Genomic DNA, 24,227 nt, shown 5'->3' with positions numbered 1-24,227 from the left:
CTCCCAACAGGTCGTTTCTCAACAAGCCCCAAAGGCTTCCTCCTTACCTGCGCAGCGTTCTGGCAACCTTCTCCACAGCAGTGCTGCTTCCCAGGCTGTGTGTATGTATAAAGCTTATCTACATATTGACTTGCATTAAAACCCACACCCTTGTCTGCCATAATAATTACATTTCTTGTAAAAGGAAGTGCTTGATTCTTTCCTGCACCTGGGGCGGGCAGCTGCTGGTGCGCCCGTCGGCGCCCGACAAACACACCTCCAGCGCTGCCTGGTATGCAAACAGCACCGGCATACACACACTCACAGCCATTGCATTCTCTACTCAATGGAGTCTTGCTGTAAAAGCTGTATAATCAACACACTGCAAGCTTAGTGCCAAGCACCTTCCTGTGTGCCCAATTATAAAGCAGGCCGGATGGTGCGGACAGGTAATAGATATATAGTAGGGGCCTGGTTAATGCTTGTCAATGGGTTGGATCACACACACACACATTGTACACAGTGCAGAGTACACTGTACTGATATAGGTTGACCCAGGACGTGTTTCCATCCCAAGGCTTCCTCTCCCTCTCTGTGTGTATATAAACACTCACAAAGGCCCACACAGCCTATTCAGCAAAGCTTGGAACATTTTTTGAACTGACACGACTTGTAATCAGCACACTGACGCACGCACACAAGACCAAATCCGGCTATTCACAACTCTCCCAAGTTCTATCAGACAAGATCGTTCATTAGTCCAACAAATACATAATTGATGCAATCTAAAATATACATGTGATAATGAATCAAATGTGGAATGAGACACAAAAACCATAGACATTCTCTGGTTCTGGCAATCCTTTGTTTCGGATGGGTGGCTAGCTGTACCCTGCTGGATTAACCCCAGTATCTCCAACCACAATGTTTTGAAGTGGTCAGAACACAAATGGCTCTACCTCAGCCATGGTTGGTAATAACTCCCTATAATAAACTTTAGGAGCAATCAGTCTGTTTATTTTAATTCTTTACTCCAAGACCAAAATGGCCATTTCTCAGAGGCCAATATCACTGGTTCTCTGTGATATATCTGTGGCCCTGTTTTGTTTCATTCCAACATTTACTGTAAATGAATGCTGAATCCTGGAGGGCAAAATGGAAATAGATGTGAAAGAAACTAAAACCTGTGGGATACTCCCAACAAATGATTACCTTTAAGCAAAACAAACAGTTGTCAAGCGCCTTTCTGAAGTCTATTTTTCTTTTTTTCTTTCTTCTTTCATTCAGGATGAATATGATAATACTGTACATGGTGATGTCTGAATTCTGCAGAGATTATTTGTCAAAACTGCCTGAATTTCACAGTTAATTGGGCTTCCTAATTAGCACAGGATGTGCAATTCCCTTTGCAGTCAGTGGGCTAAGTGGTAGAGCTTTAGTGAGCGGATGTCACTGCTTTAAGCCCAGAAACAAGTCTCCCTTTAAAAGGCAGGCAACACCGTACATTACGCACCCAATGATCGATTTAAAATCTTAATTAGGGAAACGACAAACAAGCACAGGGGCCTAATGAACTGTGTGCCTTGTCAAACAGCTGCCTGAATATATTTATTGAGATCAACGTTAAATTTAACGATTTGGGCAATTAACTGCAGACCCCCTCTGTAATGTAGGAGGACAACGAGGGGACATGGAGGCAGACACGGGACCCACAGACCCTTAATGGAAAGCAGCTGACAAATATTTGTCGTCCCCAGAGTTCTGGAAGAAGCTTTAGAGGGTGAGTGGGCCTTTGTGTTCCAGAAATGAAGATATCACACAGGGCTCAATCCCCGCCGTGCAGCAATTCCAGTCATTTGCTCAGCTTGATAAAACCACTCTGATGCTCCAGTGAGATATCTTTAAAGAGCTAGTCTGTTTTTCTGTGAATATACCCTATCCCCCTTTTAATGATCAGAAGTTTAGGAGGAACAAAATATACTGGAACATAACAAGGCATTGGTGTTATGATCTCAGTGTTATTATTAGTGCAGCATTTCCTATGACCAGCCATTGCCACATTTTTTTTTTCTTTCTTAAATTCAATCAAATGAAAGCAGCAAAAAAAACGATGGTTGGTTCACTTTTTAAGTGAACCAAAAAGTGCGACTTGGATTTAATATTTTATAATTGCCAAGGGACATTCCGAGATCAATGAATTTTTGCCCGGGACGCACATCAGAAAGAGATGTACTTCAGTCTTTTTAGGGAACATTGGTCTATTTAATTCCAGTGTCTGATGCATGTGAAATATGCCTTCCCTGGCCTCTCCCTGCTCCCCCAGGCTGGGCTGCAGGCAGACATTACCACTTTTAATGGGCCTCCATGAGGAGAGGCAACCCAGCCAATACCCCCCCTCCCTCCCTAATGGAGCTGCTTGTTTATTCTCTCGCACCATTTTCTGAAGCTAATTTTAGCCACGCTGTGTTTCTTCATGATAAAAAATAAATAACACAACAACAAAGAACATATTGAAGATTTCGCAACAATTGTACAGAATGTGCTCCAACCAAACAATACAAACGGGTTGTAAAAAGAGGAGTTTGTTCTTTGAGCGGTGGCGGTAGGCTAATCGGGGCGTACTAACGGCTTGTATGTCGCTCTCGCGGACTGAAGTGAGGACTGATAGTTGGTCGAGGTTAAAAGGGAGGGATAAAGCATACAGAGCAGGGCTGGTCTCTCACAGCAGGGAGTTCATTGAGAACAGGGAAGGGCCTAGAAGGTTTGAAAAGATAAGCATAGTTTAGAGAATAAAATACATTTAATATAGCTGTGTATAGGAAATATCTGGGTCAAAGCAGACCACTGTAAATATACAGTATAAATGAGATACAATGTATGCGGATTGGGTATAACCTAGCCAGGGGATGAGTGGGAAAACAAATGAAAGTTCACTTTCACAACAAACTGGAGAATAGTCTATGGAACTAACCACAGCCTAATTGTTCACCTAGTTGCTTACTGGTACCTGCTGTGAGAAATATATAAAGACTTTCAGTGGAGAACTACAGATTTTCCTGTCATTCTTCCAGAGTCACATGCAGCCCTGTGCCAGACAGGTGCTCTGGCTGGCCTGGCATCCCAATGCATAAATTCAATTAGACTCTTCCTGAAGCACCTCCATCTGCAAACAATATGGTGCCCTTCTTTTTAATCAAGCTTTTCCCAGCGAGGGACCAAAGGCCCTTCAAATTAAAAGTCATCTTCAGGAATGCTCCTCCTAACTTATAGTCTGGCTGCTGAGATCCAATAAAATTGGAAAAGCAACTTTATAACTAAACTAACTAAACTATGTTCTAACATAATATGTTGTTGTTGTTTTGAGGAATACACCTCAAAAGTGATCCTGCGTTTAGTTAAGTGGTCCTACATTACAGCAAGGCACTGAAAAAAACTGACAAAGTACTTAAATAAAGACTACAATGATAAACTAACAGTATTTTTTTGTAAACTGTGTCTTTTTCCAGTACTGTAGAGGCCACTATGGATAGCAAGACAAAAACACTATCGCAGATCTCGATATGTAAAACTATGTTTATGTTGGCATTTCTGCCATGTACTTCTTTTGCCTACATCAACGTTTTTATGTATTTCGTCCTGCCCCCTGCCAGCTTTTAATGAAAGATCATTTCCAGCGTTTCCCCATGTTCCTCTCCCCAGGCTCAAACCTTTTCAGCGACAATAGAGCTGACAGGAATAATACAGTCAAAGAAAAACAAACTTGAATAAATAGTAACAAGAACAACACACTAATGTCACTGCTACACTGCACAAACCAATCACCACTTCTTCTAACAGTGTGAGAGGGGGTGCACTATAAATAACGACAAGAAGTGAGACAAAGACACATGCAGGAGCTCCTGAAGGGACCCAGAGAGGGGCTTTGAGGACACAACTTCAATAGCAGAGGGTGCTCTTTCACAAGCTCCATCGATGTAACCATCTTATCACTGACCATGATGCAATTTAGAGACCCTCCCAGCTCCTCCTGGACTGTGGAACACACACATGCAAGCACACACACACACGCATGAACACACACACAGCTGGTAAGGCAGTACAGTAATAGAGATGTTCTTCCTGGTTCTCTCTAGCCCTATGAGTGGTAGAGGCGTGGGATGAGGAGCGGGGGTTTAGGGGGAGCGCAGCACGGCGTAGCCCAGAACAGGACCCAGGATGCCAGGCTGTCCCCATGTTCCTGCCTCCCTGGACAGGAGGCTGGAGAAGCAGCCATTATCGCCCTGTCTCCATGGCACCAACACAGAGCAGAAAACTGCAGCAAATTTCATTCTTCAGAAATTTAATTATATCAAGATTAACAAGGGAGGTAATTAATTTCTTTAAGATGGGTATCTTTTAAGCGCCCGAGGCTCAACTTTGTTGTCAAAACTGTATATTTAACCATTATTTCAGGGCAAAGTTTTAAAGGCAGAGACGAGGAGGATCACTGTTTCACCATGAATATGGAAATATAAGAGTTTCTTATCTAAACGATTATTTTACAGCATTAGCACAAATACACACATGTATGTACATATATATGAATGTAAAATCTATTTATGAATATCACAAAGATATCAGATCATTTCATGAATCCACAAAAACTGGTCTCGCTCTAATTAAAATAAAGAGGCATGTTAAGTTGGTGTATTGTTTAACAGCTTGGACTGAACTTCCCCATTCCCTTGGCTTGGCCTGACAGGGCCAAGAGAACTGGCTGACCAACTCAGGAGTGGACGCCACACCTAGGACCAATGGCCAGATTCCAAGCTCTAAACAGTGCCCTATTGTCCAGACAACTAAACAGGCCAAGACTTTGCACCACTGCTCCACAAACGCCCGCTAGACAGAGCCAAGTCTCCTGCACCCACACACACACTCACACATTCACACACACATTCATAATTATAGTTGAGGCAACCTTCTAGAAGGCGAACAGAGATGTTGTTTTCAACAAAGATGGAAACAGATCCCCCTGCCTTAAGTGGATAACTCAAACATTGTGCAACCACACCAACTGCCATGGTCGTGTTTTGGTGAATATTTTGACAACTCACTCCTACAGTTTACATACAGTTTCCACTTGTCTGCAGACTGCCATCAAGGTAAGAAAACACACGTACACAGACCTATCGCTTTATATCCCTTTTAACTCTAACAAACACTAAACTGTGGCAATTTACAGGCTGTGAGAAAAACGAGTTCATAGGTCTACAGTATGAGACAGGTCCAACTGGTGCATTTGACGTGCCGGATGTAGTTAAAGCCTGACAGCACTGTCTTTTTTCTCCCTGCTCCCTCTAACCGATAGGATCTCCTATGCTCTGGGGCATAAGGTTACTGACTCTAACTGCTATTTCTTATTGACATATCTTTTCTTGGAAACATTTATTTAGAGTTGGTCATTATGAGCCCTAACCTGACTTAGTGGAGCTGGTGTGAGTGAGTGTGTGTGTGTGTGTGTGTGTGTGTGTGTGCGTGTGTGTGCACAAGCATGTTGGAGCAGGTTGGTGCAAGGGGTCAGAGTAGGGTCCTGTGAGTAGTTGTTTTAAAGATGAACTGGGCACATTTGTATTTTATTGTTGTCATGTATACACATAACATTTTCCAGTAAAATGTTTTGAAAATTGTTTGTGAAAATAAGGAAACCTTAAATAACGCCTACAGCGCTGACATTCAATGACCCATGCTATAATTAGTCATTCCTAAGGTTTGTTCCTGCAATAGGCATGTGTCTATGATAGGCATGCAGTGTTACATCTTCCACACCATGATTCATAACTATTTAACCCTTCACAGACCTCACTTTTGCCATATTTCCCACTTTTACGTTAATTAAAATCCAAACGTTGATGCGCTCTGACAGTTTTATACCAAAGTAAACAAACCATGCACGACGGCTATCTCGTCAATTCATAACTTGTGTATTTACTCATACATATTCAAGAAACATGACACAAATACAAGTTGTTCCGCAGACCTTCACAGTTCAGTAACTTTGATTCGAATCTGCTGTCGAATCAAACACATTTTGAGAACTGGAGTAGTTATTCCCATTTAAATGTTTTAGCCTGTTGACCATATGAGCGATGTGGTGCATCAGCATCACACTCTGCACGGTGCAGGGGGGAAGCTGGCAGAGTGAACTCCAGGAGAGCTCAGAGAACATGGCAGCGCTCCAGCGCGCTCCTGTAACTGCTCTTAAGGCTCAACTCCTCTTTGTCCTCGCCTTCCAAAAAAGAGAACAGCCCGGAGACAAAGAAAGTCAAACTCACATTATAATCTCCCCGATGTTACGTAACCGATAACAGACTCTCTATGCCCTCTTCAATCATGTTTATGTAGCATGTACAGAGAACCCACACAGGCTCATTATACCATAGCGTTACATATGGAGATGCGGGCTCCACTCCAGGTTCCCTCCACACATATGACTTGGAGATTCAAATGACAGCCAATTCGAGGTCAATGCCTGTACCCAGCAGATCAAATAGAAGCCCTCCCTCCCAGATAGAGGAGGCAGAACGCTCAAACGAGCCCCCAACCCGCCCAGAGGACGAGGCCGTGTTAAGGAGAGAGTAAGAGAGCAGAGAGGCTGCACTCCCTCCTCCACAGAGCTCTGAGTGGAAATCTCACTGGACGGAGGGGCTTGAGGGAAGGGGAGAAGAAGGAGGTGGGATGGCGGTGGATATCATGACGAGCACACCCCCCCCCCGCCCCTAACTCCCTCCACCCTTCTTCTTCTCTGTAACCACACAGCTGGCCTGTCTTACTTATTAACCAAACAGACGGCCTAGTCTCCTGCTTTCTTCCCCGCCCCGCTGTAAGACCACGATGCTCCCTGGGTTTCCTGTTTGTCTGTCCGTTTCCTCGCAGGGTTGCCGGCACATCGAGAGGGAAGGAGTAGAGATGAAAAAGAGGAGGCGAGGGAGAAGAGAGAGGGAGAGAGGGAGAGAGAGGAAGAGAAGATTGCGGGTGAGGGAGGGAACAGAGATGGTCGAAAACTGCACACTCTAAGTTGGGATTGATTTACTTCATTAACTGAGATTACAAGTTTAACTTACAAACCAGAGGTCAAAATTTCTCATTAACAAGGGGACCGTGGAGAACCACAGGGCTTGGAGACCACTCTTATTACTGACTACACATTTCAATCTGTCTTTGATGTTCTATGTCTGCCTTTCTCTCTCCTCCCCTCCTCCCCCCCCCCCCCCCTCCTATTTTTTGGCAGAGAGGTTGATTTTAATTGTAGCTATAGAACAGAGCATAGTTTGCCTGCGAGCCAGCCTCCACATCTGTAGTGAGTGCAGCTTTAGTGATATTGGGTGCAGTCCATAGCTCCGGGCAAATTTTAATGGTTCCCCCTTTCATTGGAAGCTCAGATTGTTTTCCACGTGATTCCTGTTAATTTCGCTGGAGGAAAGGGCATCAGTTTTCCTTGTGCTTTTCCCCCCTCACTCTCCCCATGCCTCTCATTCTGTTGCCTCACTCCCTCTTTCTGATCTACACTCTCAAAGTAAGAAGGTGAAATGAATTCAAATGGAAAAATTACTACTCGCTATTAAATCTCCAGCCTTCTTTTTTTTTCTTCAGACATTGTGCCTCGGTGGAGAACATAGAACGGCAGCGCAGTTGGATGTGACCGGGCCATTGTTATTTACGCCGACAGAGAAGGCTCGTCCTCTGACGTGATCAATGGCCTGAGTGGCTGGATGGTGTCTCAAGGCTGGTAAATGTGTCAAAGAGGTTTCAGGGCTCTGAGCTGAGCCTACACCACAGGGCCTACCATTCTTGTGTGAGGAGAGGCACTCTGCTTCTGAAAGATGAGACTCACCTGTACCTTGTGTTAAGATGCACTCCTGAGGATTTCCCCTAACAAAGACACTCTCACCCTTGAAACACTGAGCCCTTAAATCCCTTTGAAGTGGAAACCATCACAACACAGTTATCTTCACAAAGTCAATAGAAAATACTAAAATATGATATTGACAACAATATATCATGAAATGGCATGTAATATGAAAGCCAGAGCCCTCTTGGTCTCTAATAATGGAAGGTCAAATGGACAACATCATCTTCACCTCCACCTGCCCTCCTTTTCTCTCTCATCCAACCACTTCATCCGCCCTCAATCCTTCTCCATCTAAGCCCAATGGCTTTGTACTGCACTTCAAAAGTCAACGCGTGCTGAGCTGAGGGGGGTTGATGTGTGCGTGCGTGTGTGTGTATGCGTGATAAAGGTGTGTGTATTGCGGCCCCCGCCTGTGCTGTGCGACCCACCGGCGGGGCCACGCCGAGGCCCTCCTCTGCCCCCACGAGCGACCCCTCTCATTGGCTCCCTCAGCTTAATCCGCCCTGCGGAGTCCTGTAAGGCCCCCTTTGTTCCCTCCTGCAGACCAGATCTGGCAGGAGACAGGCTCTCCAGTCTGGACTGGCTATCAGTTTCACAGCCCTGGGCAGTCCTGGTCCAGGAACAGGCCCCGGCCAAGCCACCATCAAATAGAGGGAAAGGAAGAAGAGAGAAAAAAAAAAAACATGTACCGAAATTGTGTCACCTGAATTCTGTCACGGTCAGAACACAGCGGAAGGGTGGTCGAAGAACGCAAAAAAAGGATGAGAAGAGGATGTGGGAGGAGAGAGGAAAAGAGGGGTGGTTTCAACAGGAGCTTTGCTAACATAGCAGGATCTCAAGAAGGTCATTATCTACCACCCCCCCTCCCTCTCCCTAATTTGAGCTCTGGCGTTGCACTGAAGGGCTGCCTTTGTCTAGGATTAATGCGGAGAGCTCAGGATGCGATGTCAGAGGGAAATAATCAGCGTGGGCCCTTCATAATTCTGGCTGCTGCCTGCGCTCCTGGCCAGGCCCCCCCGGCTCATTTCTGTGGAGATGAAATCTATGACAAGCCCCTCAGTGAAGCTGAGAGCCGGCAACAGTCCAGTAACACCCACAGGCCTGCAGGCATCCTGTGACCCCCTTAGAAAAGTCACATTCACTTTGCTCTGGAGAAGGGAAAGAGAACGCCGCGGGCACTTTCCAGTCCATGTGAAATGAAGAAATGTGAGGAGGTGAAAATGAAGTGAAAATAAGTTAAGATTCCTCCCCCTCCTTCCTCCTTCCGCTTGCAATCGTTCACGAGGGGTTGGGATGGGGGGGGTAACTTTCCTTACCTTCTCAACCCCCGATTCCTCTCTAATTATACGTGTACAGCATGCAAAAAAGGGATCAGGATGGATGGATGTTTAGTTTGTGTGTGACTGTGTATTTGGTGAGTATACTGTGTTTCTTTTCTCAGATGCTTGGGGAAGAGGGTGGGGGTAGGGAGGGTGGTCTCACAAAGCGATCAGGGTAAAACATAGTGAAAGAGGTTGGCTCAGCACTCAAGGACCAGAAGTAATGCTTTTATTTTGTTATTTATGCTTTTTATACCGGGCGCATTGCTATGCTCCCTCCAAAGCAGACTGCAACTAAGCGAATGATGCGAAGACACAACCCAATAAGCAGGTTATTAAAATGACCAATTTACATTCAGAATATGAAACTCTGCTTTACATTCATCACATTCACCCACAGCATTACTCAGAATTCTTGTAGAGAATCGTCGAGACATTTTGTAAAAAACAAATCTGTGTTTACAGCCACCGTGAATGAATTAATGCCTGACCCTGTATTGAAGAAATGTGATACTCAAGCTGTTATAAAAAAAACCCCAGACCATTCCCTTTATAATAGCATAACTCATCTTAATTACCAGCAGACGGGCCAAGTCATATGGGAATGAGTCGGTGCGCTCAGGCCCTGTCAGTGTGGATATTGCTTCATGTATGACAGACCTGTTTCCTACCATCTTCCTTCTGTTAGCAAACAGAGGTTTGGAGAGTGGTTTATTAGATAAACCTGGGCTCATATACAACAGGTTCCTCCAGTTACGACCGTCTGGTAGGGAGAACACAGTGATGTTCCAAATCCCAGAAACACTAAACAAACCAAGAAAAGTGCCCTTCACAAAATAGGCTACCCCCACCTCTCCTCGTCCTTGTAAGTCCTCTCAGAAAGGTTTTGGCTCATGACTCTAATCGTAGATTTCAAATTAGCTCATCTTTATTCACTTTGTAGATGAATAAGCTTGAGAACAACGGTTCAGAGGGCGGCACACAATGTCCCTGCACCGCCACGCTGGCTCACAAAGGCCAAATAACATCAAGACAACATGCAGTCAGTCAGAAAAACTCCACTGCTTAAAGGGGGATTTTATTTGCTCATATTCACAGCTACAATTTTGATTGTATACATAAATATGATATCATCAGAGCTCTACATCCTTATCTGGGCAGACAGGCGGCCATGTTGTTTTCTTTTCTTTTCTCATCATTTTGTAGCAGCGCAAACTGCGATTCATCTCAGTATCCATAAAACCTGAATGCCACCTTTAATATCAGTTTTCAAATGGGGGTGTGCTTACCTCTGCCCCTGATGGCGTGGAGCCCGGAGAGTCCATCTTGCGTTTCTTGCGTGGTCCGATGGCGGCTAGAGCTGTCAGGTTGGCGTCTCTCTGCCTCATCTGAGCCAGCTCCTGTTGCTGCATCTGAGGAGGAAAACACAACCAGACACATGTCAGGCTGGTCTCCAAACTTCCCAGTTTCATGGGTCAAAAACATTTCATTGTAACACAAAGGGAAAACGAAGAAGTCTTCAGGCAGCTCGGTAGTATTGACAGCACTGCATGCGATTACCAAGACATAGTCAGAAATATCCAGTTCTCTCTCGCCTGTCATTGCAGACTCATGTTTAACACATTCTTAATCGATGACCACTCTGAACCTACAGGTCTCTGTCCACCTCCTCTCCTCCTCCACACACACCTCTTCAGTGTCACAAACACACTGTGCTAACATCCTCCTTTCCGGTCTCTGCCTCCCTCCCCAAAACCCCCAGCAACAAAATGGCAGCTTGTTGTCAGCCATTAGCAGAACTCATGTCACCGGCACTGCCTGGTCACATGGTCTGTGGTGATTTTTCAGTTTGTGATGGGCAAAAGGGGGGAGTGATGGCGAGGCACCGCCTGAGGTAATGTCAAGTCTGTGTACGTGTGTACGTGTGTGTGGGCGCGTGTGTGGGTGTGTGTGTGGGTGTGTGTGTAGCCTGAGGTAATGTCATGTCTGGCCGCGGGGCTGAAGGGAATCAGCGTCGCTGGGAGCTGGCCTTTCTGCTGGGCGGACGTGTGAGACCCCCAGGGGATGGCACAGAGGGCGTCAGCCCGTTCCCTCAAACACACACACACACGCGCCTATCAACCCTGGCCGCAGCCCACATGCCTGCCCACCCGCCTGTCTGCCCAATAGGGGGGAGGCCTGGGTCGAAGCGAACAGGGACAATCAATGTGCTCTTTCATGTCTTTCATGTTCTTTTATGTTACCCCTCTCTGCGTGTGTGTGCAGGCTTTTTTTCATGTGTGCATGTGTTGTTGTCTGATCAGGGGAAATTTCATGTTGCTCTTAGATGGTTACTCTGTAAAAGGTTGCTTTGGTTTACGAAGCCCCCTGATCCAAAATGTGCAAGCAGTTGTCTCCCTTTTTTATTTATTTCTGGATGCCCCCGGCGCGGGGCGCCCTTTAGGGTGTTGCCACTTCACATATAGCATGGCAGAAATTCAGCAAAATTCAAACACGCTGACAACATAGAGTAGAGAGGAGGGGTGGAGGACAGTCTACTAGCACACCAGAAACCCAGCCAAACTTTAATGCTGGTTCCCTGCATTTTCCATCACAGTTAAAGTCCTCCTACCATTTTACACAAACTGTTCCAAACCTGGTGTCAAGGCAAGAGCGAGTCTCGACACCCCCTCCCGAGTACAAGTTCGGGGAGTGATTTCGAGGAGTGTTTAGGTGTTAAGTCAGGCAGCGCTATGCTAATGACATATGCTAGAACAGCGACTGTAGCGAGATGCTGCTGCATGTGGAAATGTTCATAGTCCCGGTCCAGCTATCAGCTGCATGGCTCACTGTTATCACGGTCAACCCTGTTAGGCTTGGCCACAAACAAAAAAAAAATCTCCCCAGGCTTGACGTGAAAGGATCCGGCAGCACAGTAAACAGAGAGGGAGAGAAAGAGAGAGGAAAGAGAGAGTGGGGGTCTGCTATCTCACTGATGGCACCAGGATGCCGGCATCGCTGGCTGGCAGTTGGCACCAGGCATGGGCTCACTGCGCCCGCAGCAACTGCCTGCATTTCAGATTTATGGCTGCATGATGAATGCAGACCTCATTTCACCATCTGTAACCCTACAGTCTGCGTTTCCCGTTACTGGTGAGGCTACTGATGCTCACAGACTGATCTCAATCTGGGTTCCTGGTGCCACAGAGATGGGTTAAGCCACCTCAGATGACTACTCACCTGGGCTGGACATGACCGGACCTGGGCTAGACCAAACCTGGGCTGGACCAGACCTGGGCTGGACCAGACCTGGGCTGGACCAGACTAGACCCCAGGGTTAGACTGGGCTAAGCTGCATGACTAGTATCCTAACCAACATTGACAGGGATTCTTAAAGCTGGAGCTACAGCAGATGAGAAAAAACCCCAGAGTATTTAAAAAGAAAAACAATTTAGAACAAACATACATTTGCCACGTTGGATCAATGTCTGCGGGTAAGTATTCCCAAGTCTCTTAAATACCAGTCCTCAAAGCAGTCAGCCTATGCCCTTTGGAAGCAGGGAATGAGACTTGTAAACTCAAATTATTTACAAAGGTCAGGAGAAGCAGAACATATCTGAGATGTAATGCAAACTCCTGAATAGAAACTTGAATCAATGACTGGTCTTCTAGATTAGAGGTGTGAACTTCTGGTGTTACAGATTTACAATGAACATGTGTGACAGTTGGACTAACACTCTAAAGCTGATGCTGAAAAAAATTCCAAAATACAGTAACTGGCAAAAAATATAGGAGCAAGGGTTTGGTAAAATAATGTGTATTCAGTGGAGGTAAATGTTTGTCTTTTTAAGACACGTCCGAGTGACTGCAGTTTTCCAATTGTTAAATCAGTCACTCTTTTGCTTTTTCGGAATAATTTCCTGACTGAAATGCTTTGCTGAAAATGCCCTTCAAGTGTCAAATCCCATCAAAACAAAAATCCCTCCTTTTGTCCACTTCACCACCATGTACGACCCTGCATTCTCGTATGACGCAAAAATGTGTGGAACGGTGACAGAAAGACCCAGAGCACTAAGCCCATAGAGGGGAGCAGAGGATTCCATGATGGACGCCCTGACGCTTTCTATCTATGCAGGTTTGTAACAAAGGCTTTCTCTCTCTCCCTCTCTCTCTCTCTCTCTCTCCCTCTCTCTCTCCCTCTCTCTCTCTCCCTCTCTCTCTCTCTCTCTCCCTCTCCCGACTGGCCCGGGGCTGTGCTCACGGCCCCCCAGACGCTTACAGACAGATGTCCTTGGTGGAGCGGAACACGGAGTCCTGACGTCACAGACAACTGGGGTGGGGGGCTCTCAAAGGGAATAACAAAAAGGCAGGGCAGGGGGTCCATCTCTACCACCCTTCCAAACCCCACCCCCCCATCCACCCCACCTGGTCCAAGGGGGCACAGCAGGAAAACCCTTTAGGAAAACCCTTTAGCGAAACTAGCCATATAGACCAGGCTGCCATGAGTGTGTGTGCATGACACAGAGAGAGAGAGAGAGAGAGAGAGAGAGAGAGAGAGAGACACAATGTGTATATTAGATAGAGAATGCATGTGTGTGTATATGTGTGTCTGTGTATGTGTAAGAGAGGGATAGATAGCCAGTATGTCTATGAAAGAGAGAGAATGTTTGTGTGTATGTGTGTGTGTATGTGTGTATGTGTGTGAGATAGTGTGTGATACTCCTTCTACAGCTACATCCATGTGTTTTATCCCCCTGACACTAGCAGCAGCAGAGCCCACTCTCAGCTCGTGCATGAGCCAGTCTGTCCCAGCTCCATGAACATCTGGGAGCCTCACCGCTGCAAGGCTTTTTCCTCATCTACCATGCCTGGTAGTTAGTTAGCTTGGGGAGAAGAGGCTGGGCAGCCCATATTGTAAACCCCCCCCTCCCATATCCTCTCAGTACACCCCAAATGTGTCGACATAGCTGCGACATACCCCGCTGATGTGGGAAGAGGTTGCTATGGCAGTAGTAGAACCCACAGGTTGATTTCACACGTTCAGGCTTCCATAGTGCAGATCTTACATAGCAGGATGTAAAAACCATGTTGCTGATGTAAATTATATTTACACAGAGTATTGTACAAAAAAGCTGGACTGAAAACAAATACAAGTCTCTAGACTGAATAGCAAATAATGTTTAACGGAAATTATGCATAATTACCACAAAATTAGCATTATTTGAAAGTTCTAAGGTAAATTAATACAAAATAAAATTTGAATAATCCCAGATTGTGAAAAAAGGAGGCACCATTAAAAGCCAACATCATAGAAGTAGTGAAGCCTAAATCTGTTTGCAGTCCTATGTGTTACTTATGGCCATGTATCCCTCCTCCAGGTCTTGGCTGTGTGCACACTGTTCTCTCCAAAGGCTACGTCAGCTCAGATTCCAGTGCCAACCACCAATTATTCTGAGCTTTCAGCTCTCCCTGGGGCTAAGGTCATTATGTGAGTGCCACTATCATGACCCTGAGGTTCCTATTCATTTGAAACCTATTTGCAGAAATTAAAAGACTGTTTATAAAAGATTGTATAAAATCTGTGTCGAGGTTGTATTAAAACAGTCAAAACCTACCCACAAAGCTATTATGCGGCAGAAAAACATTTGTAGAAATAGTCTTTAATAGTATAGTGTTGACTAGAACATACAAGGTAGAATAACAGATGAGCATATTAAAGGCATTACACAGAGAGTGCCGAAACAGGGGAGATCATTAAAAATAATGCTTATCTAAGGGAAAATTCAGACTTTAAATGTTCTTTTGCTTTGTCTCTCTACATGCTACCGTGCTTGGGCTAGCAGTCTTTTCTCTGTCTCTCTCTCCCCACATTTCTCTCTTCCCCTCTCTCCTTTCTTTAACAGTTTGCCCGGCTGCTCGTCACCTTTCCATTGATCAGGTCTAATTTGCATCTGGGTAAAAGATGAACTCAGATATTCACACTCTAAGAGGACGGTCCCGATGATTTATTCATTTCCAAATCAAAAAAAGGGAAGAAAAGTGGGGAAGGTAGATGAGAGGAGAATCTTCACAGGCAGCGGGCGACTGCAGGCTCTGAGGCCGGGCTCCACTTTCCCTCAGCCCGCAGGGCCATGGTGTGCAAGTCCTTCTAATTAACAAGGTGAATCATGCTGCCGCTCGCTAATTAGCCAACATGACAATCTAATGGAAACATGCGGGCAGAGCTGGCACACTTAGCATCACCTCACAAAGACCCCCGCTACCCCCCTTCCTCCCCCCACCCCACGCCGCTCTATACAAAACGATAGTCCTAGAATCAAAGAGTGGACGATTGTGTGCAGGTGTGTTTGAGTGTGTGCGTGTGTTTGTGTGTGTGTGTGTGTGGGGGGGGGGGGGGGGGGAGGTGGAGAGGTCATAAGGGTGAGGGAGTGAAGGAGTTTTGGCCCGCCCTGTCCCAGCCTGTTCCTCTCCTCTCCTGCGCTGTGTTTGTTTCCTAATTGAAACGTGTCCTGCCTCCTGCCTCCTCTCCCTCTCATCCCAGGCAGGGAGGCTGGCTGCCTGGCTGGCACCTCGCCACGAGCGTAGCTCAGTATACTCAATTCCCCTGTCGCAGGAGTCCCAAGGAGTGGTAGCACAGCACAAAGAGAAAGTGGTCCTACAGGCTGGTGCACAGAGGAGACGCGCTGCTATCTCTCCCTCGGAGCCATATCTCCTTTTTTTGTTGTTTTCTTTCTCATTACAGCACTTTGTAATATTCGAAAACACACAGGAACACCAAAGGTATTTTGAAAAGCCTGCTTCTTTTTCTATCCTCCTCGTAATGTCTCGGGGAGATGAAGAGGGGGGAGGGGACTATGAAAAGTTGAAACTACCGACAACAAAGCAACAAATAAAGAATAGTGTCGGAGTGGACTATTTAGTACCCTGCATACAGAGACTTCAAAACAGATCTTTATTATGTTATAATTAAATTAATAGTTAAAGAAATCCACTTTGATCTCCCTCAAACAGCATTGTTGAAACGCTTCAACATTGAATGTAAAAAAAGAATTTGAAAAGACAGGGATATCAGATATATGCACATATGAGCTAGGACCAGTTTATGCAGTTAGCCTCAACGCCAACACAACATGAACTGACGAGTATCAATCAACAGATAATGTAAGAATCAACATTGAAAACTCTGGAAGAGTTGATAGAGAATTCAGGCAGGGTAGCCCGCTAGGCAGGGGTCCCCAGAGGGCATGTTTAATAAAGGAAGAGTGCCTCAAACAAGTACACTTGTTTGAGGCACTCTTTCCGAGAGGTCACAGCATTAAAGACCTCTGAACCGCAGATGCACGAGCACTAATGCATGCTATTTAGTAAGCGTCTGTCCTGGCATAAGGTTCCAGCACTGTGTAACCGCTGTTGAGGTTTGGGGGTGGTGGGGCTGGTGCGCGGGCGTTTTACAGGCTACATGTTACAGGGTCACATGTGGAGGATGAGAGGGCAGTCATGAACCTGTGTCCCGGAGCACATTAGCTAGACCTTCAAGCCACCACTGATAACATGTGCGCTAGCCTAATGCTAGTTAACGCTTCCTCCTGATGGATAGCGTTCAGAGAAATATGTAAAACTATGACCACTGTTTGTAAACGTTGATTCTGATTGGACTCAAGAAGTCAATCCAGATCCCAGCAATGAGATGTTTATGCATCCAGCCAGGACATCCAACGCCTCTGTCTTTAATTGGAGGCTGGCAAGGTTGAGAGTTGAATGGGGTCAGGATTTTATTGCAGTGCGGTTCAAGACATTTCATGCAATCCTGGTGTGCAAACGAGGCAAAAATAAATAAATAACACTCGGAACGCCCGAGGACAAAAAAATATTTGAGGAAAATTATTCAAAAAAAAAGCAAAGATTCCCATTGGACAGCTCTGAGTCTGGAATCACTCTGAGCGAAAAGTGGAGCATTGCTGCAAGGACACAGATCTGGATGAGTGGTTGGATGGATGGATGATGAGGCAGGGAGGGGGAGCAGACATCCCCCACACCCATCCCCACCACCACCCACATGCCCCGCGTGAATTCGTCCCTGCTAGTTATGCAAGTTTTTAACCTATTTTCCAACTACTTCAGTTATGTAAATAATGTTTTTTTTGGGGGGGGGAATTACAAAGCTCAAACGAGGCTCAAGCGCTCAAGCATGCCATTGCATGTGGTGGATTAAATATAATTGAGCTTTTCCAATAACACATTTACTATAAATTATTTATCACCTTCCACAAATTAGATTCTTAAAGCCATAGCCTGAAACATCAGTGACCTGCATTCCCTTACTGGTTTAATAGAAAAGAAGAAAATTAGGAGGCGGCGATCATCCGTATGAAATCACACCCTTAAAAAAGGGAAAGATTTCCTAATGGTTTTTCTCTAAACGTCTCTTGTGCTTCTGTCTGACACCTTCCAGCTGATCAGGGTAAACGGAGCTTCCTGAGAGGGTGATGTCATAGTGTGAGATGGAGCTGAGAGGGCATGGGCAGGGCAGATAGGAAGTCGGGGACAGACACCGTCCAGGTAGAAAACGCTTTTTATGTCCACCTGACCGTTCTTCCTTTCCTCTCCTCCTCCTCCTCCTCCTCCTCTCCCCTCCACATCCCTCCCCACCCATCTCCTCTTCTCTCCTCTCGTCTCCTCTCAGCTCTTCTGTCCAGAGCCGCCTGCAGACGGGGTTGGGATGATGAATCTGTGGCCGCAGTGTGTCTGTGTGTCTGACATGGTGATGTATCTATACTGCCCCTCTCCTCTCTCACTCCCCTCACCCCCCCCCCTTTCTCTCTCTCTTTCATCAGCAGAGAGGACCTGATGTTTAGGCTGAGCCTCCCCTCCTGCCTCAGCGAAGTATCAGAGAGAGCACACACAGACCCAACAACAACAACAAAAAGGGAATACTCGTTTTGCCCATTGATTTTCACTGGGGGCATTTCTAAAATAGGCCATCTGACCTTTTGGGCAAATGTTAGTGAATGGTGGAAATCGAGGCACCACCTCAGTTTTCCTCTCTGTCTTCTGCTGTCTGGCTGGAGCAGTACTGCGGTGGGGTGAAGGGATGAGGGGGTGGGGGGGGCGGGCGGTAGGTAGAAGCCTAAGATCAAGGGCCCTGGCCAACATGACAACAGACTATTCAGGCTCCTCTAACATACATTCTTCCGTATCAGAACAGGTGTAACGCTTCACTAGCACACCAAAAAAATAAGAAAGCGAACCAGCTCCTGCTCCATCCTCTTAATATACCACTCTCCTCACCCTTTTACAAACAAATCACGCAACTCAATTTGAGCACAGCGCCTTGTCGAGGTGTGTAACACGGTGTCGTTCCATCTTTCGGAACAAATTTCGGCAGGGACATGAAGAAAAGGGGTCTGGGGTGGGAGGGAGGGAGCTGGCTCCTCCACCCCTTGCCTGGAAGAGAAGCCCAAGCTCATTATCCAGATGAAATTTGCGCAGATGTGTGAGCTGCCGTCCTGGCGGAGTCTGTGGTGACACAAACAGCCAGCTCTGTCCCCTTGAGCCAGTCAGGTGATGAAAACCGCAGAGGCACGGGCCTGAGAAACGACGGCCATTAAGCAAAAAAAAAAAAGGAGGGGTAAAAAGAGAGAGCAAGAGAGGGGGAGAAATGTGCCATCCCTGTCACGTAGAACATTACATAAAGTAACAATTTCACCGCCACCCCCCTACACGTACATACACACACCTTCTTAAAATTCCAAATGAAAATGAGAATGTGCATGCGCTGGCGCTTCACAGTAGCTAATCTGGCTGTATCCAGATGACGAGCGGCCTGCCACTTAACAGGGAGGAGATCCACTTTGATCACACGGCCCCGGGCAAACCTATCGCACAGCCTATTACACTACCTAATTTGCATACACGCAGGCTTATGGGTAGGTTGAGATCTAGTCTGAGGGCTTGGAAACCATGGCATGCCACGCTTGCTGGTGGCAGGAGATCTCTCAAACAGGGAAGACACTTACCTTAAATCCGTTTGAACCTTATGCTCGCGGAATTCAAACTATTCAGCATTTAGTGGCTATCTGGCTATCTATCCCTTTATCAGCATTTGTTGAGGGAACATTATGGTGACGCTATCTCCATCTCTCAGTATCGCGCCATTCTAGCAATGTGTACAGGGTCCTTGTCCAAATGACACTCATTGTGTATGTGTTTACTTCTTCTGGAGTAAACATCAACAGGCACTAACTTTCAGCGTATCAGAACTATTCCACTTACGCATGCCAAGTTAACCAACCGCAAGATGAGGAAGAGGAAGAGTGGTCTACTTTTGGATCCACTGGGAATTGACACGCTTCCGTCTTAAACTGGGAGGACAAAAACAACTCTATTCTACAAACAGAAGCCATGGCTTTCTACTTCATTTGCGACGTCTCCAATTGGGATCCTTTGTACCTAGCTTCAACAATCCTTTGGAGTCAAGTGTATCTATAACTAGGGAAGTAAAACAGCTTCTATTGGTCCTTTCGAATGCAAATTGTTAATACTGAAAGTGGTATTGTGAATCTGAAACACCTTCAATAGGTCCCTCAATCTATCTCCTTAAAAACACCGGTGCACAATGAGTGGCAGTTACCCAAATGTTATCTGGAGCAAGAGAAAGTGAATGGGGGGGGGGGGGGCATGAGGGGCATGGGGGGGGGGTTGAGAGAGAGACGGAGACAGACAGAGTGGGAGGATGTCTTTGGTGTGTGTGCTGTGCTCGCTAGAAAGGAAAATCACTTTTCCAAACGCGGACATCAATCAGCACAAATAATTCCTCCAACTTTGTAAGTCAGACTTTTAAATGGCATTACATATGTAGCGAGGCATGAAAAATTAATACAGCAAAGTCTTCAAATGTCAAGGGTAATGATCTCCACAGCGCTTACCTCCTTAGCTTTCTGTTTCAAGCGAGCCTGCTCTGGGTCCTCTTGCCTGGAGCGACTCTGGCGAATTAAGGGGCGGGGGTGGAGGGGGGGGGGGGTGGAGAGAGAGAAAGAGAGGGAGGGAGGAAAAAAACACAGGTTAACAGCTGGTTTAAGGACCCCCTCATCTGTTGCAACCGGCACAAAAATAGTACAAAATGGGAACAGGATACTGGGTGTCAAGGACATCGTATTTGAATTCATAGAAGTGCAAGAGAGCGCCCGGGGGCCCTGTGGCCTTTAAACCCGCTCCAAATCCTGCCGTAAATAAGACGCTCGCGGCAGGTTTTAATCAAAAGGGGGGAGGGTTATTAAAAATTCCGTACAAGCCTGCAGACTGGGGGCATAGGGTGTGAGGAGATTCAGGGGAAAGTGTGCGTCTTGTCTTTGGTTCCGTGCCTGTCCCAGCAGGGCCCACAGCAGCAGTCCTCCGGAGTGAGCGTGCGGTCTGGGGACTTCACTTTAACTCTTAAGCAGATAACACACCTTGTTCTGAAGCAAGACTGGCCTAGTGCCAAATCATAACCCTCTTGCCTAGCAGAATGTCTGTGTACAGTACTAATGAAGTCTATTAGGTAGTACAACCTGGAGTTGTTCTGTATAAAGCAAGGCAATCGAATTATTGAACAACAAATAATTCAATATGTATTAGTTTGTAGTCAAGGTTAGGAATATCATCTTGTAGGCCATGAGTTTTTAGCACGTGAAGTAACCCCACTGCACTAGAGAGTCTCGCTCATATAAACAAACATGGGGCTTCCCAATAAGATATTTTATTACCATCAATAATATTCACAGCTCTTCTTTCTACTAAAGGTAATCAAACACCAGCTAGTTAGTTAGCAAGCCTTGTGGCGCTCCACTGCCAGACATTCCACACTCCTGGCCAGCCTCCCTCCCTCCCTCCATCTCTCTTTCGCTCACCAGCTCATGCACAGAGGCAGTGGTCCTGCCCTCCTCCTTGCTAATTGGCTTTAAATATATCAGGCGGTTCACGTACTGGTCGGTGTCTCAACTAAGACTAATGCATTTGCCCTCCGGTTGGACGGAGAATCCCCCAAGACTTGAGTCATATTTCAAATGGACACTGGTGGAGGAGGGATTATTTTAGCCCGGCTCTTATTTAAGAGGTCGAATTGAACGGAAGGGGCTGGCAAGAGGGAGGGAGGCGGTCGGGATGGAGGAGGGAGGGGACACAGACGGACTGTTTACAAAGGGCCACGGTGCCACTGGCATGCTTTACATCTCCTCTGTCAGCTGTCCTCGTTTCCCTCTCACCAGGAAAGGACAAGATGCGTACAGTGTGAGGGTCCATGTGCCTACCTGAAGTGCTCCGTGCGTTCATAAACATGCAGTGAACACAGCGGCGTAGGTATAAACTCCAATATGATGTGACTGGCTATCATCCTGAGGAGCCTGCTAGCCTAGCACAATAAATCAGTCAGTTTTACAAGTGATACTGCTTGTAGAGTACATAAATGCTAAATGGAAATCTTTTTTTTTTTTTCTTTTTTTTTATGGAAATAATTAGTGTTAAGACCATTCATCACCTTTATATAACTTCTGGTTCACTCTAATGGGTCTCTTTGCTTGGTAATACTGTCATCGACCAGGCTAGTGGTTGAGTAGCTGTTCATCCACTAGCAGGTTTCTAATACCTTAATAACCCTATTAAGACATTGAGGGTCTTTAGGCAGGGACATTAGGTCCATTCAAAATGATTAAAATAATTTGATTCACCTTGGGGGGTGTTCCTGTTCACAACGGACAGTGTCGATCTTTTGAACTCCCGGACACCTTTTCAACTATAAACTCTCTGTCACTCGCGGTGTAAACTGGCTGGTAGCATGTGCTACTCTTGTGAGGTCCAAAAGTTTGTGTGTGTGTGTGATGATGATACAGAATAGTGTTGAATTGGAGGAACCATCCCGGTCCATGATGTGTTGGGGGAAGGAAGGAAAGGGTGGAATAGCCTCTGGTCGATCAGGTGGGGAAGGAGGGGGCAGTCATGTTATTCCACCGAGGTCACAGTCTATTTCATCTGTTAGGAGTCTAGCACAGGACTACAAGACACACACCACAGCACACACATACACACAAACACATTAGGTCCAGGTGCTTGTACTAAGCATTAGTATATAGGTAATAAGGGCCTTATCAGATGCTTATTAACATGAATATGTGTTAATAGGACCTACTAACTTACTAAGGCCTTTTTACCTTTTAATGAACTCATTACAAGCACCTGGATCTAAAGAGTTGACCAAACACACAGTGATGGAAATATTTGGACACGGGCGTGCTTGACACTACTGAGAACCTACTTTGGCTGCCTTCAGCAGAATTTCTCTCTCCTGCTCATCTTTCCTCTGCTTCTCCATCCTCTCCAGATGTTCAAAGAACTTAAGCTGCGACCGTACTTCTCCTGACTGCTCGTACCAGTCGTCATCCTTAGAGAGAGAGAGAAAGAGGGGGAGAGGAGGCGAGAGGGAGGGCGAGATTGCAAGAGAATGAATTAGAATGGCGGGTATGTGAATATGAGAAATGAGATAATCAACCACAAGTTTGGATAAACATACGGTATACAACTTTAGACACAGCCTCAACTCAACCACCAGTGTTCTTTGTTTACACGGATCACCTTCTGTGGAACGTGCCGCCTCGCACTCGGGAGATCACGGGAGACAAGTTGGAGGGGAAAACAAAGTTTGTGGGTCATCAAAAAGTTAATACGATAATTGTTTACTTCGCTTGTGAGCGTGTGTGCTCGTCTCCTAAGCAGCTCCCCCCCCCCGTCCTCCGCCCCCCCCCTCCCCCCTCCCCACCTCCACCCCTGTATCCGCTCCTCTCCTCCTCCTCTATCCCTCGTTCTCTCTGTGTGTGGCGATGTGAGGATCTCCGTGGCACGGAGCAGAGGGAGACAGACATCAGAAGGTCTGTCGCCGCGCCTCTCTCATCCCCCCCTCCATCCTTTGTTCCGAGCTGAGCCTGCACTCCTCCGCCGAACGATTCTTCTGCTCCCGCCGCCGCCGTGCTCCATAAAGGCCGCTGCGGCTTTTTAGCTGATGTCAACAGAGTGGCTTCAGAGAGAGAACGGGGGCTCTGTGCTTCTAACACGCCTCATTTACAAACCGCAAAAAAGGCAAAACAATACAAGGGCAGCTGCAGCGCCACGCTCCCTTTCCAGCCTGCCTTCCTCCCGACGCAGAAAAACAGCGTTTCAAAGTTTCCGTGTTTCTCTGCTCTCTTAACGGGCGAGCGCTGTTTGGATTCATGCTTTAATATGCACCAATTAGATGTGGTAACATGGATACATTCAATGCTAGATGTTTATGTCACTAAAGACAATAGCGACCCACCTCTGTGCGTGTGTTTGTGTTTGTTTGTGTTCTGACAGACTGTGAACGCTGCACTAAACTATTTATCACTTTAGTGTAAAAAGTACTGGCAATATCTTGTTGCTTGTGAATTTGGCTGTGTGTGTGTATGTGTGCATGTGTGTATGAAACTTACTTTACAAGCATCCAGTCTGTGCTGTGCGATAGCGGACACCTTCTCCAGAACGGTGCGCAGACGAGACTGAGTGGCGTGAGAGATGAAGGTGGCAGCCTCCAGAGGAACTTCACTGACTCCATACTTCTTAGCTGTGAGAACCCACACACACACACACACACAACACACACACCCAGAAGTCCAACATAAACACCTCCCCAAACTTGTGGCGTCTTTAATAAAAGATTCACCTTTTGAATCACAGCACCTGCGCTGTGTGAATATTATACCTACAGTATATAGCCATCTATATAGTTTAACGGAAGTAGTTATAAAGTTAGGTGGAAGTCCACCTAACTTTAAACGATCATTTTAGTAGGAACAAAACTAGTTTCTGAAGTGGCAACACAGAGGAGTTGAATAGTCTAATACCATTAACATATTTTTCTCTCTGGCAAGCTTTTAAGTAAACCACACCAATTATATGAATCAACTGTGCAATACAGTTATTTTTTTCTGTTGAATATTTTGAAATAATTTAGATTGCTATGAGCCTGATAATTGGTGTTACAATACATAAACATTTTCTTTGGGTCTCAAGCGATG

General features: G+C 46.2%; 1 protein-coding gene across 3 annotated transcripts in view; it reads right to left on the bottom strand.

Annotated features, from left to right (window-relative positions):
• The window catches only part of LOC134028079 (transcription initiation factor TFIID subunit 4-like), a 51,606-nt gene that overhangs the window by 9,955 nt on the left and 17,424 nt on the right, over nucleotides 1–24,227 (bottom strand). Inside the window, exons 10-13 of one of the 3 annotated variants that reach the window (XM_062471410.1) lie at nucleotides 23,643–23,773; nucleotides 22,454–22,579; nucleotides 20,094–20,150; nucleotides 10,479–10,601 (exon numbers count right to left, since the gene is read on the bottom strand). In XM_062471410.1, coding sequence (XP_062327394.1) covers nucleotides 10,479–10,601; nucleotides 20,094–20,150; nucleotides 22,454–22,579; nucleotides 23,643–23,773 — 437 coding nt within the window. Of the gene's footprint in view, nucleotides 1–10,478; nucleotides 10,602–18,421; nucleotides 18,756–20,093; nucleotides 20,151–20,283; nucleotides 22,193–22,453; nucleotides 22,580–23,642; nucleotides 23,774–24,227 lie in introns of those variants that run through there. The other 2 variants (XM_062471411.1, XM_062471413.1) reach the window with 2 other exon arrangements.

Source organism: Osmerus eperlanus, chromosome 10 (assembly GCF_963692335.1).
Source record: "Osmerus eperlanus chromosome 10, fOsmEpe2.1, whole genome shotgun sequence".
Classification (NCBI taxonomy): domain Eukaryota; kingdom Metazoa; phylum Chordata; class Actinopteri; order Osmeriformes; family Osmeridae; genus Osmerus; species Osmerus eperlanus.
The sequence above is the reverse complement of the archived record's forward strand: the minus strand, read 5'-3'. Positions and strand labels throughout refer to the sequence as shown.